This window comes from Erithacus rubecula (genome assembly GCF_903797595.1).
Source record: "Erithacus rubecula genome assembly, chromosome: 2".
Taxonomy (NCBI): Eukaryota; Metazoa; Chordata; class Aves; order Passeriformes; family Muscicapidae; genus Erithacus; species Erithacus rubecula.
Window position 1 is genome coordinate 37970109 of NC_136685.1, and position 20039 is coordinate 37990147.

The 20039-nt window shown below is 36.9% G+C and overlaps 1 protein-coding gene across 3 annotated transcripts in view; it reads right to left on the reverse strand.

Annotated features, from left to right (window-relative positions):
* The window catches only part of MMS22L (MMS22 like, DNA repair protein), an 86843-nt gene that overhangs the window by 6619 nt on the left and 60185 nt on the right, over window positions 1-20039 (reverse strand). For all 3 annotated transcript variants that reach the window (XM_079297868.1, XM_079297869.1, XM_079297867.1), the window contains 7 exons: window positions 16633-16823; window positions 14064-14214; window positions 11756-11898; window positions 10827-10969; window positions 10519-10678; window positions 7661-7830; window positions 981-1192 (listed from right to left, as the gene is read on the reverse strand). In XM_079297868.1, coding sequence (XP_079153994.1) covers window positions 981-1192; window positions 7661-7830; window positions 10519-10678; window positions 10827-10969; window positions 11756-11898; window positions 14064-14214; window positions 16633-16823 — 1170 coding nt within the window. The remainder of the gene's footprint in view (window positions 1-980; window positions 1193-7660; window positions 7831-10518; window positions 10679-10826; window positions 10970-11755; window positions 11899-14063; window positions 14215-16632; window positions 16824-20039) is intronic.

A 20039-nucleotide genomic window follows, 5' to 3' on the forward strand; every position in this document is an offset into this window, starting at 1 on the left:
AGTGCTGCTCAGATCTAACACATTCTTCCCAGATCACTAAGGCATGTTTCACATCTTAAAAATCACCAAGTGCCATTACACCTTCAGAACTTTCCACTCTCAATCCCCATGTTCACACATGCATGCACACATTCAAAAATAACTTTAATAAGATGACAAAGTTTGTCAGAACTAAGACAGTGAAATCTTAATTCACTCCATCAATATGAGATAATGCAGGCTTTACTTACAAGATTGCCTATATATTTATCCAAGATCAGCACTGACATTCTTTTTCTGATCAACATGTATACCCACTCTTTACCAAACAAAGATCCAATTACCGTGGATATAAGCCTGTATTTGAGTGGGTTTAAATCCTTTCCCAACGTGGACAAAAAATACAGGTTGTTCACTATTCTGCAGTACATAAAACCAAGTGCCATCCTCTCAGCAGCAGGAACACAGATTTGTAGCTGCTGTTGACATCATGCAAGCAGTGACAGCACAGTGAACAAATCCCATCTCCGTGCCCCTCTGTCTGCCTCTTCCCACATCTGCAGTCTTGCATGTCCCCAGGGCAACTGGCACACCTGTCTATGTATGCCTTGACACTCAGAGAGGAACAAGGCCCTACATGCACAGGTAACTGAGGCAGCTCTAAGCACTACAACTCTGTGCCCCTTAATATATATAGCCTAAGACACATGTGATGATGTCTATTGGAGCATAATTTTTCTAGAAAATGACTTGCTTTTCATGTGACCTCCTGCAATATATTTTGCTGTGGTCTAGGACCTTCATCCTTAATTCCTCTCTCACAAATCTTTCCAGTTTTACTCTCCTGATATATAAACACTGTGCTTCCTTTACTCCCTGCCCAGCAACTCCCAGGCTCTTCCAAGAGCTCCACCATCAGCTGAGAAGAAAGCAGAGGCCTGAGCTCATCAGCTCCTTGTGAAATCTGAGTGAGTGATGTTTTATATTCCTCAGGTCCTTACCTTATGACGTGCAAAGTGTTCTTGCGGAGGCGGAGCAGCTGAGGGGCTGTGATGGAGCTGCCTAGAGCAGTGAGCAGAGGATGCTGTCCAGCACCAGGCAAAGTCGGGGAGGAAGGGAGAAATCGTCCAAAATAATGCTGGATAATGCTCCCAAGGAGCTGATTTAAATAGGCACCCTGTGTTTGGGACTGACAACATATGAAGGACAGACCCTGTTGAAGAAAATTTTAGAAAGGAATTGAATAAATTTTTACCAATACAATTAAATAAATCTTTAACAACTGTAGGCTAAATACTCACTACATGCTATGTAAACTGCTGCACACAGAGTAACTATGCCTGACAAATAAGCATCACTGATTTGCTGCATATATTTGATGATCTGCAGATGAAGACAGAGGCAGGGAAGGCTTGCAAAGGAGAGAAAAAAATCTTTCACTAGACTAATATATTGGAAGATAAGCTTTGAGACATGCAAGCTCCTCTTCAAATTTAAAATAATTGGCATTTCAGACCTGAGAAAGCCTCTGTACCTAAAAGCTTCTCACTTCTGTTTTCAATCCTGTACATGGTCTAATAAAGTATGTAAGTTAGGTAAGATTTAAGATGCAACAGAAAGAATAAATACTTCATCTGCTTGTAAAGGACTGTGTGAAATTTTTGTATAAATGATATAGAAGAATAATGAGCACTTAGAATTGAGGTCCAATAAGAAAAGATTTCCTCATAGTATGAACAAATTAGGGTAAATTAGGCACCATTTATAAGGGATTTAGAGGAGGTTTTAAACTCTGTTTAAGATAAGGCTAAAACTGCAGTGATTTATCCAATATAAGCTATATTGATCCAGAGAAAAATCTATAATGGAAGTACTTGCCCAGAAAGTGCTTATTTGAACTCTACCTGTAGTTATAGAACATATATATGGTTCATCCCTGAAAAAAAGAGTAGTATTCTTACAGGAATAGGTTCCCATAAAAGAAAGTTAAGATCTTGTTTCCTTCCCCCTCCTCTGATTACTGAGAGCAGAAGAACAAATCACTAAGAAAAAAAATAAAAAGATCTCGTGATCGCCTATCTCAAGGGTCACAGTCAGCAGCACAAACAGATGCCTCTTGAGAACTCAGTTTTCACAATAGTTTTGTCCAACAAGAATAATGGTGTAAAACAAGGTCAAGCACAGAGCTCCCTAGACAGCAATTTCAACAGTACTTCAAACTTCCATTAGCATTGCAATCCAGACTCCAGTTTCAGTAGGAGGAGTATCTGTCTGAATATTTATGGTTGCTGAGGTAAACTAATGCCCCTAACAGATCAAGTCAAGCTGCTTTTGTTCCCCAGCTATGGAAAAAGTGTATTTCTGTTGCTTTTTGTATAGAGTCCCTCCCCAAAACACGTTCATCTATTCCTGTCTGTGTCAATGTGACAGAACATTCAGAGAAAAAAAAAACAGGCTGAGGCATAGCTGAGGGTCTTGAAATGAAGAGTTCCCACTTTTGGTTCCACAGTAAACAAATAAAGGAAACATGAGATTTCAAGAAATGAGGTGCCTAAAGACTTGCTGTTGGCGGTTCTCTTGAATGCAGATTTGGGTTAAGGGTTTTACCTCACATACTTGTAGGGCTCCTTGATAATTCTGGCAAGTCTCAATGATAAAAAACACTTCCTGAACTGAGGCTTTGAGTAAAACTACAGATTTTCTCCTCTTTTTGTGAAGAGTAATAGAGTAAATATGAATGTAAAGAATAACAGAGTAAATTATTATAGCAGCTGTTGCTGTATCATAATTCTTAAAAAAAGAAGTCTGTTACTTCTTGGCAAGTAGCAGACTCAAAGATTATTAGAGATGACAGACTATTTAGTATGTGAACTTAAGTATTTAATGTTTTCAGTGAGATACTGCAGCAGGCATAAAGAAGAGTTGCCTGTGCTTTCTGTAGTAAAGCTCATACAAAAAGACAGAATGAAATCCATAATCCAAATATCAGAACTGGCACTCTTAAGACTCTAGACTGTTTTAACCCTAAAGGAACCCAAAACATCTATGACAAAGTGTATTAATTTATCTGATAAAAGGGACACAAAGAATATCACAACCTTACAGAGGATACCTGCAGGAATACATGAAGAATGCAGCACCTCTGAGAACTAGCAATGACAGTTGCTAAAGTGAGACATTTCTTCAAACTGAGGATCAACAAATGATACACAGTATCAAGAAAAGAACACATCTGTTATTGATTGGTAAGAATTACTGTTTTTAAGAATGATCCTAGAGTTATTAACTAGCTGCAATAAAAAGAAAATAATATTAGAATTTAGGTATAATAATGTAATTTGAAAGTGAGCTAACAAACACAGCCTGATCCTTCACAAAAGTATCCTCATCTTTTGGGTCTAAATAAATTGATTTGGAAACAGCACCCCAAAAAAATAGAAAATAACTTGCATTTCTCTCTTGGACAAAAAGGTCTACTGACTTCAGGTCAACACTATGTTCTTTATTTTGGACTCCTCCTTTTCCTTACAAAGTGCAGAGAGCAACAGATCTGCACAAGGTCTGACAACACCATATCCCAAATGGCACACAGCATAAATTACCAACCCTGCACAGTAGCTTCAAATCTCCAGCTACAATGGCACAACATCCTAGATAGTGCTGGCCAAGGATGTGATTGTAAGGTAATCACACAGAAATTTCTTTGTTTAAATCCCACCAGTAATTAAGAAAAATGAAGGGAGCTACCATTCAAATGAAAAAAAAAAAAAAGAAAAACACATGCAACTGGACTGCAATTCTGGATCAGAGATTTGAAATCAACCACATCAGACCTCCAGGACAATCCCTACAAAGCAGATGGACTTTAAAGGGTTGATAGAGCTGCTTTCTTTTCCTTAACTATGTTCTTTAGCCATCTTCTGAGGTTAAGATTTTAAAAAAGGACATTATAAGGCAAGCAGAGAAGCATGACATCATCTACTCTTCATTTTAGCAAAAAGGCAACTGATTCCTGTGTGTGTTCACTGCAGGAGCCTTTTGTGGCCAGAGCTGCCTCTTCTGATTTATCTGTATATCTGTAAATCACCTGTGGAGAGCAAAGAACCGGTTAGTGTGGATTACTGGAACTATTCACTGCAGAAATGCCAAGCTACCTAATGATGACTTACACTGTAAGTCCTGCTGTTGGAATAAATCTTCTGCTGTCCACCAATTAATGTTGTACAGTTCCTATTAAATACATATTATAATTCATGAAATGTATTAATAAGCTTGCTCAAATATCAGACCACAGATGTGGCTCATGGGAGGGCTTTTAAGGTCTGATCTCTGACAAATGCTGAGCCTGCACAGAGCCATTAAAATCACTGGGAAGTGTATGTGCCAAGCATTACTCAGAATGAAGTTCTTTTGCCATTCTCAGACAGAAATCAACAAATCTCCTGTACTTGGACAGGATTAACACAGATAAATCAAGCAGGGTACCTTACCATCCCTATCATTATGCATACAGTGATTATTCTATGTACCCACACTGTATTCTGCAAGTTATATTTAAACTAGTATTTCTTCTCCAAAAATAGTTTCTTCCACTGCTTCAGTTCTTTCCCTTATTACTGGTAAATATTTACTAAAATTCATCCAAATGATTCTCCAAGAAATCCATCAAGAGCAATATTGGTCTGAAACTTCCTATGGTTGATTTTAGCAATCCACTATCACACAAATCAACTCCTTTCTGCAGCAGTGAAATACCTATGGTTAAACGTTACATACCTCACTATCTGATACTTAGGAACAGTCCCATACAATTGTAAAGTGGCTGTTCATTCATATTCTTGGTGCTTTACTTTCCAAAGTCAGCCATTCAAACAATTCTGAGGGCAAATTTTACATTATATCTCAATAAAAATCTTTCTTAGGTCACAGGATAGTATCAAAACAGAGTGAAAGATAACCCTTTAGGTAAGATTTAAAAAAAAAACCTGAGAATTTAATTTAAAAGTTGCTAGAGGTAAGCTATTTTGACAAGGCAGCATCAGTGACTGAGTTTGAAAAAAAACTTCTTCATAAGCTCTCTGTATACTAGAGACCAGACCAGCTGCCCAAAAACTGTCAAAAGGCAGGGGTATAGCTCAAAGTTCTATAACAAGTAAACACAGGCAGTCTGAACTGAGGAGAGAGAAATGCATCATCCAGTCTTAATCAGTGCCTTTGGCAATTATGTGTGCTTGTGTAAAATTAAACAAATAAATTTATAGGTTTGGGGTGGTGAAGAATGGTGGGATACAGTCATTGGTTCTGACTAATTTTGTAGTAATAAATTACATTGTGTGGAGAGAAGAAGCTTTGTATGTTGTCCTAAAAGATTAAAATATTCAGGAATTCTACAGGATTTAATAAAATTCCTGCATCAGTGGATCTATAAAATAAAGATCTGAAGTAATTTTTTTGGGCAAAGCAGGAGAAGCCCACACTGTAGGAATAGAAGAAGAAAAAGAATATGGAGCCTGGAACTTTTCAGAAGACTAAAGAAGAAAAAAGTAATAAAAGGAAAGGCTGCTGAAATTCCACTCAAGCATGTTTATACTTTGACTATGAATTGAGAACTCACATGTATAAGATGCTTTGCATGGTTTCCAAATCCCTGTTTCTTTATTTTCATGTAACTGCCAAAGGATTAAGTTGTAAGCTGGAGTATTAACAGGGACAGATCTACAGAAAAATGTTTGTCTAGCATTAGGGTGAATTAAGGCTCCTGCACTAAAATACCAGTGCTCTACCTCCTCAAATGAGCACCAGGCACAGGGTAGTTACCCAAGAGGGGCCTCATCACACATTTCACCTGCAGTTTAGGTTAGCCAAGGTGAGGTTATTCCCAAAGAATTCTGTTTCTCCATCTTCTTTCTCACATACACACTTTTCTGATATGCCCATTTGGGGTTTTGTCTGGGTTTTTTTTATTTTGTGAGGCTAGTTACTATTTGATTCAAGTTACAAATTCCTATTCACAGAACCATTAAAGCAAATTAAATGGGAATGCATATGGCGGTGGAGGGAATGAATGTAGCCTTAAGTCTACTGTGAAACAATAACCTGAGATGCCAGAGAGTCCCTAGAATCCACTCAATCTCAAATTATCTCAGAAGAGCTTTTCTTTGTTGTTGTTTTTAAACTCATCTTGAAATATTTTGTTTTTTGTTGATTCTAATTCATCATTTTTCCACTTTTCCACATAAAAGAGAAGGAAGTATTTTTGAATAAATGAAGCATTTTGAAACACTTAAAAATACTGGAACCTTGTAAATACAAACTATTAATAAAATTCAACAGTCTCATATTGAAACAGGAAAAGTAAATCACAAATTCTTCTCTTTTCTCCCCAAAAGTGTTTATCAAATTAAAGAATTACTAGAATTTCTAGAAGCAGTGTTTGCCTAAAATAAAATATTTGGTCAAACAAGATCATCTAGCATAGCTGGAAAGCACATGGACAATGCAGGAGACTGATGAAGAGTACAAAAATGAGGTCTGGAAGTCAGAATCTGGCAAATAAAACAGGAAACAAGGGTACACAACACTCAAGACTTCAAAACCAACTCAATGGTTTCTACATCCATCTGTGCAGGCTCCAGAGAAACTGGCTCTACAACTGAAATACCAAATTAGCAAACAGTCACTCACACTCCATGCTAATACCATTGTCCAGATGTACATGTACATGTACATGTACACAGCTTCTGAAAATACCTACATAGAGCAATAAAACAAAACATACTGTGCAGAGCATTACATAACCATATTCAATTCCATACGACATGCCTTAAATCTGCTTTTGAAACAAACAAAATCAAATGAGGTTTACAATGTCACAACTGCATTGTTTCACAATACAATCCTGCAAAGTAGTGAGTTAAGACAATCAAAATGAAGACTAAGAAAGAAGGGAAAATGGTAAGCAAAAAAGACACAAAGATTTACAAGGAAAACATGTCAACTTATTTATTTTCAAAATACAGTCTTTTCTCTTTCTCACTAGCAGGAATTAGTCTCATGCTACAACATCAACAAGCCTTACAGAGTTTCAAGAGTGACAGGGTAACTGAGGGAAGAGTAGGAGGAGTAATGGGGAAGAAGGTTTTAATTATGTAATCATGAACAGCAGGAACCTGATTTAGCAAAACATATTCTCCAAGTATTAAGACAAACCAGTGGCATGATGCACCAAGAATTTTCTTTTGTTCATAAGAGCAACAAAACAAAGAGCATCTCATCTACAACTATCTACAGTTAGCCAAGTCAAGGATGATTTCAAATATTTGTTTGCTCTGTCATCTTAACAATTTTCTCACTACATATTATGATTACTTGGTGCACTGTTTGAGAAATCTGTTGCATTGGAGACCAGTGTAACCAGCAGGCTGGCTAAAGGTTTTCCATATGCAGTGACGAGACCAGAATCTCTGGAGTGTAACACAGCATAGCTGCCTGCAATGAGGAAAGCTAAAGGGGTGGCAATTTTCCTTCCACTTCTATAAGAAGAAAAGAACTTCTCTTACTGCTTTGGTAAATTCAGTCAATGCTTGTTCTGACTAGGGAAAAAGAAAACATCATCTGCAATATTAGATCTTCTCTTCCTGAAGATTAATTCGTGTGCTGATAACAGAGCTGAGATATTTACCTGGAGATAAAGAGGCAGGCTTTCCTGAATGGCAGACAGCAAAGCCACAGGCAGCTCCTTGTCCTGCTGGAGCACAGAGTGTGGCAGCAGTAAGCAATCCACAATGCGAAACAAGAGTTGCTGTGCCTTGGAAGTAGCCAGTATTGCTGCACAGAACTTTACCAGACATCCTGTTGAAAAAATTCAAAAATCCCAAAGCAATTTACAGTTAGGAAAAAAATTAAGAAAGCCTAAAGAAGCAATTATGTTACTCATTCCATGGCATCCTGTTAAAAAATACCAGTCAAAACAACTCAAAAGTCCACTTACAGTTCATCAAAACAAAACACTAAATTGATTCAACACATTACAGTTAGAATTTTTTGGCAAGTGAAGATGCTGCAATGCTAAAGGATAAGTCTCTTAGATCCCTGAGGAAACTTAACTAAACTTGATCCATAACCCTACTGCAATCAGCACACATGCACTTAAAACATTTAACTGGCTCTGTGCATTCATCCCTTTTGCAGAGAAATGCTCCCTTTGCCTTCCCTTCACATTTGTCTAACACCACTGTGGCAACACCACCATCAGCAACTACTCACACAGCAATTTTATGTTAGCATTAATTTTAAATTAAATTTAAATTAATGCATTTAATTTCAGCAGATTAAAAAGAACAAGGGGCAGCCAGCTGCATTAAACCAGCACAGTCCTACCAGGTCTTCGTAGGCTCTCAGTTCACAAACTGAGAGCCTCAAAGAACATCTTTCTTGTTTTCAGCACCATATTCTATCACTTGCTCAGCTTTGAGCCAGTTTTAAGATTGTTCTTTTGACTTGCAAAAAAAATGTAAAAAGGTGTTGATGTGTAAATACCCCAGCTTTGAGAAACATCCTTATTTTGCAGGTGAGGTATAATTTTTCTTGAAAAACTAACTCAATATTCAGAAGTGTTAATACTCAAAACACACATTAAAAAAAACCAAGATTCATAGGTAGACATTTTCAACTTTACATTTTATTAGAGGCAAGAAAAAATTTTCTGGGTTGAAAATACAGAAATATCCCAAGGAAACATGTTTAAGACTTTGAAAATAATGGACAAATCAAAAGTAGGCTGTTACAAGATATTATTAATCTATAAAAGTCATTCATTATCATCTCTAAAAACAACACAAAACAACATTAATCTTGTGGCATGAAAGAAAACACAATGATCAATCACAGAGAAAGTGAACAATCACCTAACAATACTTCTAATAATGTTGTCTAAGCTTCCTGCTTTGAAAGAAACATGGTCATTCCAGCTAAAAGTACTCCTTCTATTATCACTGCTGTGATGTATGGGACAGTACAAGACACAATCTGACTACAGGCAGAAGGTGTTTAGATTTGTTAAGTTTTGTGCTTTGTCCTTATAATTTAACAAGCCCACAGAATGAAGCAGTGATCGAAATACACTTGAATATTTTTTCTTTTAAACCTTCTTTATGTTTTCTTAAATAAGAAGAAAGGACATTTTCTTGCACACAACAGCATGACTGAGGATTAATCATTTCCTACTGCAAAGAACAAAAAGGACAATACCAATCTAAAAAGGAAAATACCAATCTAAAATTACTTTCCAAGGCTCCAGCCCATATCTGAAAATATTGAAAATGTTTAATTTGATATACATCTTGTGTATCAAAGTATGCTGATCTCACAATATAAAAGATAAGTATTTTATAAAACATTAATTCCAGTACACTTGATGCCCCATCTGCATCTTGGTCATGCTTTCCCTGTGCTCCTTAGAATCATGATGTAAACTGTGTGTGCATGCAAATCAATATCTCTGTTTTAAGAGATAATAATGTATTACAGTAAGAGATACATAAAGTTTACTTTGCTTTTAAGGTAAGTGGGTCAGACTGGCACATTCATTGATAATTAAAGCACTCTTCTTTTTCCACCCTATCAGTGGATCCACACTTAATGAATAAATGCTAGAATTGCATTTTAGTGAAGTACAGAGTGCATGTTAGAGACGCAGTTCCAAAAAAGAAGTTGAAGTACACATCTAAGCCAATCTGGCCACTAACATAACTCTAATACATATCATGTAGCCTGTCATAATACTGCTTATCACAGAACATCCTCAGTTCATAGGGACCCACAAGGATCACCAAGCCCAGCTTCCAGCCCTGCACAGGACACCCACCAAAAGTCACACTAAAATGCCTGAGAACCTTGTTCAAACACTTCTTGAACTCTGTCAGGCTGTGACCACTTCCCTGGGGAGCCTGCTCCAGTGTCCAATCCCTCTCTGGGTGAAAAACCTTTTCAAAACTCCCTAAAACCATAATTTTATATTCCACCTTACCTCTCCACAAAATCTGCCTACAGTTTGCTTAATTCTCTGACTCCTTGACTGCACTTCCACTTTTACCTTAACTATACAATGACTGGAAAAAAACCTTGAAATAAGCTATTTCTAGAGTGTGGGTATAAATTGCTGTAACTTCAGGAACTGCTATGATTTATGAACATTCTCACTACAGCTAAATAGCCAGAAACCAGCTTTTGTCACTGTTTCTGAAATTTTCAGTGGTTTTCAGTAATGGAAGATGCAAAAACTTTTGAAAATACTGATTTGCAGGGGTAATAAAATAATAACCCATTAAAAACACAAGGAGGTTAGACATCAGGATCTAAAGAAAATCCAGTAAAACAAGAAAAATCTAACTGTAGCATCTTGGTGGCTTTTTTTTTCCAAATATTAAATAGCATATTAAAAAAAATATGGACAGTATGGAGGGAAAAAAAGTATTATAAGTTTATTTTACTGTCTCTTTAAAACTATTTCCTAAAAGAAAACAGGTGTAAAATAATTACCTATGATCCAATATGTAAGCTGCAGACCTTCTGGAGGTCCTTTTGCCTTGAGATAGGGTTTTACATACTTTAACACATCACCCAAATACTCCAGAGTCTTTGCTACCATGGCAGATTTCTCAGGGAGTGTCTGAAGATCACTGTAAGTTCTACCAACAGCCTGGAAAAGAAAAACATTGAAATAAATATAAATCAGCTTACTAAGTTTCTCATGAGACTTTTGTAAGTTCATTTTCAGCACTCCAAATCTGATAGTCTCTTTTCACTAAAATAGTCCTATGAAACTAACACAGGGTATTGTACAGTACCTTTATGAACTGGACAAGAGCGTGTTTTGGGTCTTGCTTGAAAACTGACTGTCCAACATTAGCCTTTAAAAGAATGTTTTCTACTTCTGAGAGTTTAAAAATCAGTCTTGTCATTTCAGTCAGCTGCTCCATGTAGGCTTTTCCTGATTATTACAAGAGAGCACATCAGTAAATACAGTATACAGTTATCAGTAAATACAGTTATGCTTTTACATTGAAATTAGTTCTAAAATGATGATGCGAAACATTATTTTAAAATATCTAAGACAAGTATTTGACAACCAACTGCATCTCTCCAGAAAAATAAAACAAGTCCAAACCAGTTATTTTTCTAATATAATATATAAGGGAATAAAGAGTTTTAAGTAAGAATAACCAAGCTCATAGCTTTTTTTTTTTTTTCAAAATCTGCAAGATGTGGATGAGAAATAGTGACTGGAAGACATGTTCTATAGATAATGAGAGCTGCAGTGGTTTTAGAAGAAGGGATGAGGTATTGCTCTAAGAAAGAAAAATATCCAGTGTAAAAAAGGGGAAAATTAATTGCAGCTAGATTCCCCCACTCCTCCTTTGTTTTTTTTTTCTTTTAGGCCATTCACAGCATGATTTCTGACTATTTACTTCAGATTTTCACTTTTTTTAGAGCAGTTTCTCCATGGGGGAAAAATAACTTGTCTCCTTGGGAGCAAGTTTTTATTCTTTGCTTCCAAGGAAACAAGCTCTTTTATCTTTGTTTGTGATAAATTTGTCATATGCAGAGCAGGCAAACTATCAATAAATAGCACAAGCAGTGTAAAGAAACACATTTTGTAATTAGGTAAAAGTAAAGGAATACAAACAAAAATACATTTTGTAATTAGCTGAAAATGTTTGCCAGCTTTGCAATATAGCCCCGTTACTGCAAACATGAGGGAAATGTGAGCACTTACCAACTGTTCTCTCAGCATCTGTCTTGGCCAAGGCGCCACTCGGTTGATCGAGGAACATTTGCAAAACGCAGCGGAACCACGAACGCACTGTCAAAGCTTCGTAGGATGTATAGCCCATGCTAGAGAAAGCTTCACACAGTGAACTGCGTAGGTGGAAGAGGAAGAAAAAAGGTAACAAGATCTAATAAAAGTATGCAGAAAGGTGACAGAGTGTTTCATTCAGCTGTGGATGCACATATACGTGTGTACATATGTTTTGGCTACAAAAAAGTGAGGGAGGAAAATTCTCGCAATGGGAAATGCCTTACTGTAACAACAGATGATTTGACTGTATTATCTAAACTGACAATGTACAATGCTGGAAATAGTTTAACTGAATCAGCTTGGAACATCATATTGACACTGCTCATGCTGCTCCAGCCTTTCATATAAAGCCAGCCCAAGTGTCCCGTGCTACTTTGAAGTCTGCTTAGATCTAACTACATTAAAGATGCTTTAGCAAATAAGGATATGCCATGTTCAAAACAGATCCAAAGGGAAACATCAAAAGGGCACCATGGAGATGAGAAAGGAAACTGCTGTACTTGGCAGTACACTTACAGACATATTAATTTAGGTATGTATACACACACAAGTATAACCATTCCCTCACAAACTTGCTACATATACACTTTCAAACACTTGCTACCATTCTACCAGACAGGTGTCAGACCAGAGTCACTCAATGCACAGTCCCTCTACTCTACAGCTCTGTACTCCCAAAGTTTTATTTGCCTCACTACCATGAGTAGCTGCTGCAGTCATTTTTCCCAAGCATATCAACCTTGCATCATTAATTATGGAGAAACTCCTTGCTAAAAGACAGCAGGTGTGTGCTGCACTCTGTTCCCAATTACTATCAAATGAGATACATCTGTGCTTCAGGTCAGGGATATTTCTTGAAAATATTTACATCTTTTATTTGAGAGACTTCCTCACTGGTAAGTTCTAAATACCTCAATTTTAATGAAAACTGCTTGTACTTTCTTGATATATGTACATATAAATCTACTTACTTTCTACTGTTTTTTTCTCATGATTGCAACAGAATGTCAAGAAAGGTCCAGATGGAAACCAAACTGGATTATACTTCTCAGTAAACAACATTAATGAAGTTGAGGGGTTTTTCTGCTTCATTTACTTAAAACCAGTGTTATCTGCGTATTTTGTCTGAACATCCCTTGTGAAGTACTATTGACAAAATAAGCAAGGAGACCAAATGAAAGCAAATAAAATTTTAAAAAAATTAACACTGAATTCCAGGACCAAAAGAGAACAAATAGGATGCCTAGGGACTCTATGCTCCTTGCAGTAACATGCAAAGAAGCTCAGTCTGATGTAATCTTGATGTACACAGCTAGTCTACTTGGCTAACAAAACCCCTTTCTGTTGTTTCTCTTGCTTGCTGGTAGGTGGGCCACTTAGGCATCTTCCTAGAACTGGAAAGGAATACGCTCCTAATCCTTAGAAAGGAAGGAACAATAACTAACTCCTAGAAGCATGGCAAACAGTCTTTCTAAAACAGTGAGCTTATTCACATGCTCAGAGTTAGTTTAGACAGGCTATTTTTCTTGATCTCACACAAAGAGCAACAAAATTCAAAATTATAAAATTCAAATTATAAAATGAATTTATGTGCCTCTTACTTCATTCAGTACATGCTAGGTATCTGCAACCTTGAATGAAACTCACCCTATATAAATTATAAAAGAGAAATATACCAGAGGACTGAACACTCTCAAGTTCCAAACTCACACACAAGGAACTAAATTCAACCTTTTCTAACACCTCCCTGCAAGAAGGCCATAGCCTCATCTTTGTCAATCACACTTAAATAATCTTTTACCATATCCTGATTTACAGTTACTGTCCTTAGTACACTATGTACCCTAAAAATGTGCAACATTTTTCACTTTCAAATACAGTCCAACACAGAAATATTCCCTCTTTCTATCTCATTTCTCACCTCCCCTGCTTCCAAAACCTGATTCAGAAGCGGGCAAGGCAAGCAAAAAAAAGCACACAACAAAAACAACCACCACCCATCCATCTTAGGCTCACAGAGGCTTACTTGTGAAAATAGAATTTCTCAGGTATATAAAAATTTGACTGGGTTGTCCTGGGCAATTTGCATTATCTGACCTTCTTTGAGAAGATGTAAAGAATCTGGACCATTTTAATGAAACATTACGGTCTGAACCAAGATTTTCCTCAAGTCTAACGAAGAATGAAAAGATAACTGGAAGAACAAAGAGTCTGTATTTTTCACCTGTTTTGAATTAGATGACTTAGATATCTTGACACCAGCTGAGGCCACACCATGTCATCCCATCCAAACAGCCGCATCATTGACAGAACAGGCTGTGGCTGCAGATCTGATAGGGCTTTGCTGGGTATATCCAAAGCTAGGAGAGTAAAGCCTGTTTTTAAAGAGAAAAACAGGGCAGCATTTTTAATAATTTCTCAGTATAATCCACATTCCACAAGAAGTACTGAAATTAATTACAATTACTAATGTGTAGTCTGGAAGCACCAGAAATCTCAATTAAAACTGGGCAACTATTCTAACAGAGATTGTTTGTATCCGTGTTAAAAATGTAGTCTCTATCTCAAGCAGTTTGTAAATCATCAAGACACATGGGCAGCAAAGGAGGAAAAATGGATCCTAACGTAGGCAATTTAAAATAGATTCACAAAACCACAGTTTATAAATCCTGAAGGCATAGTTTTACCACCTCTACAATGTCTTAAAACCTGCTTTTTCATCTTCTTAACTTCCCTTTCTTACCTCCATCCACTATATCTTGCCCTGTACACTTAAGTATTACTGTGCTTTACAGGGTTGAGTTTTATTTATTTGTTTTGTTGTTTTAACACACTTCTCATAGTGAAAAACTGCATCTGGAAAGAATTCACTCAGTAAAAGCTGGTACCTCTCTATTTTTAGAAGACTTTCACGTATCAAAAGTTACCATATAAATAAAGCACACTACAGAAAGAATTTACTCTTGGAAAGGATCTCCATAGAACTGCTGCAGATCTAGAAACTGGGGCAGTACTTTGTGCAGAATTTAATGAAGCATAACCTTTTGCTGTTTCTGTTAAGTCTACTGTAGAATCTGTATCCAACACTATCAGAATAAAAAATATAATGGATTCTTAATACTGCAAATGACAAGTGCATTAAAACTCAAAAATCAGATGTAATCTTAAATGCTGAGCAGTTACTGGGTTTTAGGAAATGAGAAGAATCAAATGAGTCAGGAAAACTGACTTTGGAGGGCAATGAGAAAGGGGATCATTATTTCCCAAATTCTCCAATTCAAACAAATATAAACCTGCACACATTGATAAACTGACTTTGAATTAGACAGAAAAGATAGATTTTGAGAAACAACAATAAAATTGTTTTAATTAACAGTACAGGGACAGACTATCTTAAGCCATGAAGGACTTCCCATTCTTTTATGTGCCTCAGAATAAACAATAAGGTCATACAGAGTCCCCACTCTGCCTTAGGTGAGGAAACAATTTGTGCCTGCCTTCTTCCAGATTATCACCTCATTTCTGCAGCATCAGCCATAACAGAGGTTGTGGAGAAATGGGAGGTAGAACAGCACAGTGAGGCCCAGGCTGTTTGCCTGGCAGGGGGAGCAGGAGAGCTGTGACAGCTGCTCTCTCTCTCTCCTCTGGGCTGCAACCTTAAGGCAAGAAGCTCAAACAGCGTGGGAAAGGTTTGCCTGTCTCTGTAGTGCTTCCTAACACATCTCTATAAAGCAGGTCACAACTGCACTCCCCTCCTTCTCAGAGGAGTTTATAATAGCTTGCTGCTCTTGCTATTTCACTGTGCTAATACAAAATACAAAAAAAATCTATGTCACTGTAGGAAATGAATGAAAGTTTTGACATTAACAACCTCCTCCTTTGATTTGTATTGCTGTTTCTCACACGCTTCAGCTGTGTGAGACCACTACTGTTACACACTGCCTCTTTCATTAATGCTGCCTCCTAACTACCACAGAGCTGCTTCAAATGAAGGGTCTTTTAGCTTTTCTATTACCAACTCAGTACTCCTGAGCTTGTAACTTTATCTAACTCATATCGTGATGGGAAAAAATACTTTATGTTTCACTCCTCTGGATTTTAGTTAACTGGATACAAGATTTCATTGTAGCTACAGAATACCATCTTAGCTACTGATGTGAAAGATCAAACTGGGATATCTTTCTATTCACTGCCAAGCTGACTCGTTGCATGTGGAGTTCACACACATGGAATGTTGTACTTCAAAATGAAAAGCCTTCAGTAAAGCAAGACAAATAAGTAAAAGCAAGACAAATAATTAGAATGAATTATGAAATAGTTTTATATCCACGAACATGTGGGTTTGGCAAAAAGCAACAGTCAAGTAAGTAACCTTTGAAAAATTGCTTTCAAATGAAAAATATTTTTAAAATATTAGTTTGAATCTCGACCATTAGGAACTTTTTAACACAAATAAGCTTCTACAAAAACAAGTAAATTCTGAATATAGTGAAAACAGTATTCTTATTTATATTGTATAACACTTGATTACAATCTGTGACTAGCAGTGAAAAAGAAGTCGGGTTTCTATAGCTTTAAACCTCTTTGGCATTCTCAATGTGTGTGTACCCCATTAAGGAATTTAACACTACAATATTTCTTTGTACATTTAGCACAGATTCTACTTTTTGCATTTACACATACTTAAGTCACTACAGGGAAGGAGAAAAAACCCCAAGTACAAACTCCTTCAAAGTTTGTGACCCAGAGAGCAGCACCGAATCCAGCAGGTCACAGGCAGGGTCAGTGCTAACCTGCAGCTGTATCAGCAAGCTGTGGGGAAGGCAGGGTCTGTGACATTCTCTGGCTCTTCAAGTAGGGAAAGAAATTCCTCCAGAGAGCACTGGCGACAGCAAGGTGGTGCTCTTTAGCCACTAATGGAAGCTGTGCGTCTGGGGCTGTGCTTCCCAGCTGAAGTCCCCGGCCTACACGTTCGTGCACGCTCCTGGGGAGAAACAAAAACAATGTTTACGTTCAATAAATGAAAAAATCACATCTTTTTAAACGCATTTACAACTGCTTTAAACAGTAAGGTCTGAGAACTGAAGGATCATTTTGAGCAATTAAAACCTTTATGCAAAGACATTACACGTACCAGTTATTTGATGGATGAATGATGGCATATTAAGCACCATAAAGTTAATGTTAATTACTAATGTCAACCATTAATTATATGCTTTTTAATATCTCAGATCAAAATGAGAAATTGGCAGCTTTAAAATTAGTATCTGCATTTTGCAACTGTTAGCATGACAAGCAAGTCTGCTTCCAATCCAAAGCCAGGTGCTTCTTTAAAATTTTTGCCACTAGGATTTTTAGGATAGAGTTGTATACAGCAAATAATGGCAAATGATGTTGATGAAATGTAAAGCTTCCTTCTGAAATCTACTTCTCGCTTGTAAAATCTCACTAGGTTCGAGTTTAGATTAAAGATTCATTTTATCCTGACGCTCTGCAGACAATTAGGTTTGACAGCAATGCCCATAGCTTTGTTAGTACAGTAAAGACAAAAGTTACCACTACACATAACTCCCATCTCTTCCTCAGACAACGTGGCATGAATTCAATAACACACTCAATTTTCTTTGATTCTTCTAGTACCATTCCTGCTACTTAATCTAATTTGGAAGTTGTGACTTTCTAGAGGTTTAATAGAGATATGTCTGCAGGGAATCAATGTTCATCGAGAAATGGGGGGGGACAACATTAATAAATTTGTTTGGTAGAGCAGGGTAGGAGGCATTTCAGTACTGGGCTGATCAACTAAATAACATGCTTATTAAAAACAATCTGTAGGAACGCACTATCATTCCTGTTCCTATTTATCTTCTGGTCAACCCAATTGAGATTGTGCATTAAAGCACAGGCAGCATTATTACATTTGCTTTATTAAATTCTATAAACAGCACTGTAAAGTCAGAGTCGAGATATTTATAAGATAATGGCAAACTGCAGAGGCACTGAGAACTGCTGTAACACTAACATTTCTAGACTATAATGTTTTTTTCTTCACTGCCACTCTCACAATAGCAACTGTTTCACAAAAATCTTCCCCATGATCTTTATTTTATGCTTACCCTAATTTGAAATATACCAAAACAAAAATAGAAAAAACTCCAGCTCCTAGTTCCCTTCTGGGAACAGAGGAAAATTATGAAAGAATTACACAACTCACAGCACTCATTAGGACATCTGAAATGGAATAATTTTAAATAAAGAGTAGGTTGGCTGCAAGGCCTTCCCATACTACGGTTGATATTAGAAGCGCATCTCATTATATCAAATTAGTATCCAAAAATTCTGCCCAACACATAATTTAAAACATAAAACATACTGGCTGTCAAAGGTAACGATACCTTATGCCTGCCTGCAGGCATTCATTAGTATCAATAGGACAGACAGAGAATTGAGAACCAGCTACTTTTCGAATGGCTACATTTAACAGACAAGGAAAGGTATGCAACATTAGGAGGAATCAAGGATTTCTTTGAGAGATGGCATGAGTCCAAACACAGGCACAGAAGCCAGGAATTCTAAACCCAACATTTATTCCCTCTGTGGCTTCACATAAATCATACAGCCTTTGTTAGCCTCAGTTTCCCAGCCATGATATTTGGATAGTGAGACAGCTTACCCTTTAAGGATGCTGTGAAAACAATCAATGCTTAGAAACTGAGGATTATATTCAGTATGTCAGTTGGTATTCCTATTTACAAGGCATATTCTCCAAGTCAACATGAACTGAAATAGAAGGAAGATTAGCATAAAAAGTCAAGCAACACTTCTTTGGGAGCATCCCCTTACGAAAAAAAAAGACAAAGAAAATAGTGTAGAAACAGTGAGGTCTAGAGGTCAATGATGAAAAGGTAAAAGCAGGGCTAAAGACAAGAGTTTAAAATGTATTTTTGCCTATTACAAAAAGAAAAAGTTTAAGAGTAAAAACAAATGGCTTTTCTGTTCTGTTTTGGTAGGAGAGAAAAGCATGATGCCTCATAATGCAGAGAATAAAACTTTTGGGATCAAATTCTGCCCTACTTACATCCAGACTACGCTGTAACACTGTACAAAGACCTTTTTCTCTCCTCTAAATTGCCTCTCCAAAGACGGGTGCCTTGCATCTCCTTTAGCCATCTATGCAAAGTAGAAGGGTGTACAGACTTCCAAAGTAAGGTAATATATCTCTGTGTCAGTGGAAGGGCAACACGTACAAATCAGTGTTTATGTTTATTCATAGCAACCTACACAAATGCTGGCAATAAGGTAAATGCTTGGAATCAATAGGGCATCAATATATGCTGCAGTTGATGTAGCCAGCAACTTCTACCAACATTTTTTTAACTACAAAAATATGAATAAATGCAATTTTAATTTTTATTCAGGTTTCTACTTTTTTCTAACACGAGACAACCATACCATCAAACCTCATTCAATTTCTAAAACTTTATAAATTTAATTTTCTATTCTGTTAAGATCTCTGAAACCACCAGTTGTCTTATTACATTAGCAATAACTTGGTGTGGTTTTTACTTCTTTTAAATAATGAATTTCCCATTGCTTTAAAAAAGATGTGGGTTTTTAAAAATTCAAATAAACCCTGGGTTTATTAAAGAAGAGAATGCTTATGCTACCTGAATGAGGATTGTGCTGGATGTGTAGGTATAATTATAGCACACAGGTTTATTTTCTATATCCTACACCTAGGGTAAGGAATTACAGCCATTTATCTAGATGTAGATACTGTAATCATAAAATATGCCCTTCCAAGCCTGCATTACTAAAATAGAGCTAAACTTTAGGTCAAGCCAGAAGAGTAAAACACAAAACTCATCAGCCTACCTATATAATAGAAACTTTCAAGTCACTACAAGTCACTAGTCTATAATCTGTACTGGATGCATAATAGCATCTAGACTTAATGCAATGTCATTTAATTTGATCTGCAAGGGTTCAGAACTCTCCAACATGAGAGAAGACCTCTCTCCTACCAGAATTGCCAGGGGCTACCTCCCTTAGGGTCTCACAGGCTATGAATACAGATACTGGTTTCTTCACAGACAGAATTCCCAGCTCCTCAATTCCCAGTCCAAGGCAGGTCAGCCACAGCATCTACAAATCTCAGCTGCACAGCACAGCCAAGATGAAGCTCAAGAAAGTATTCTTA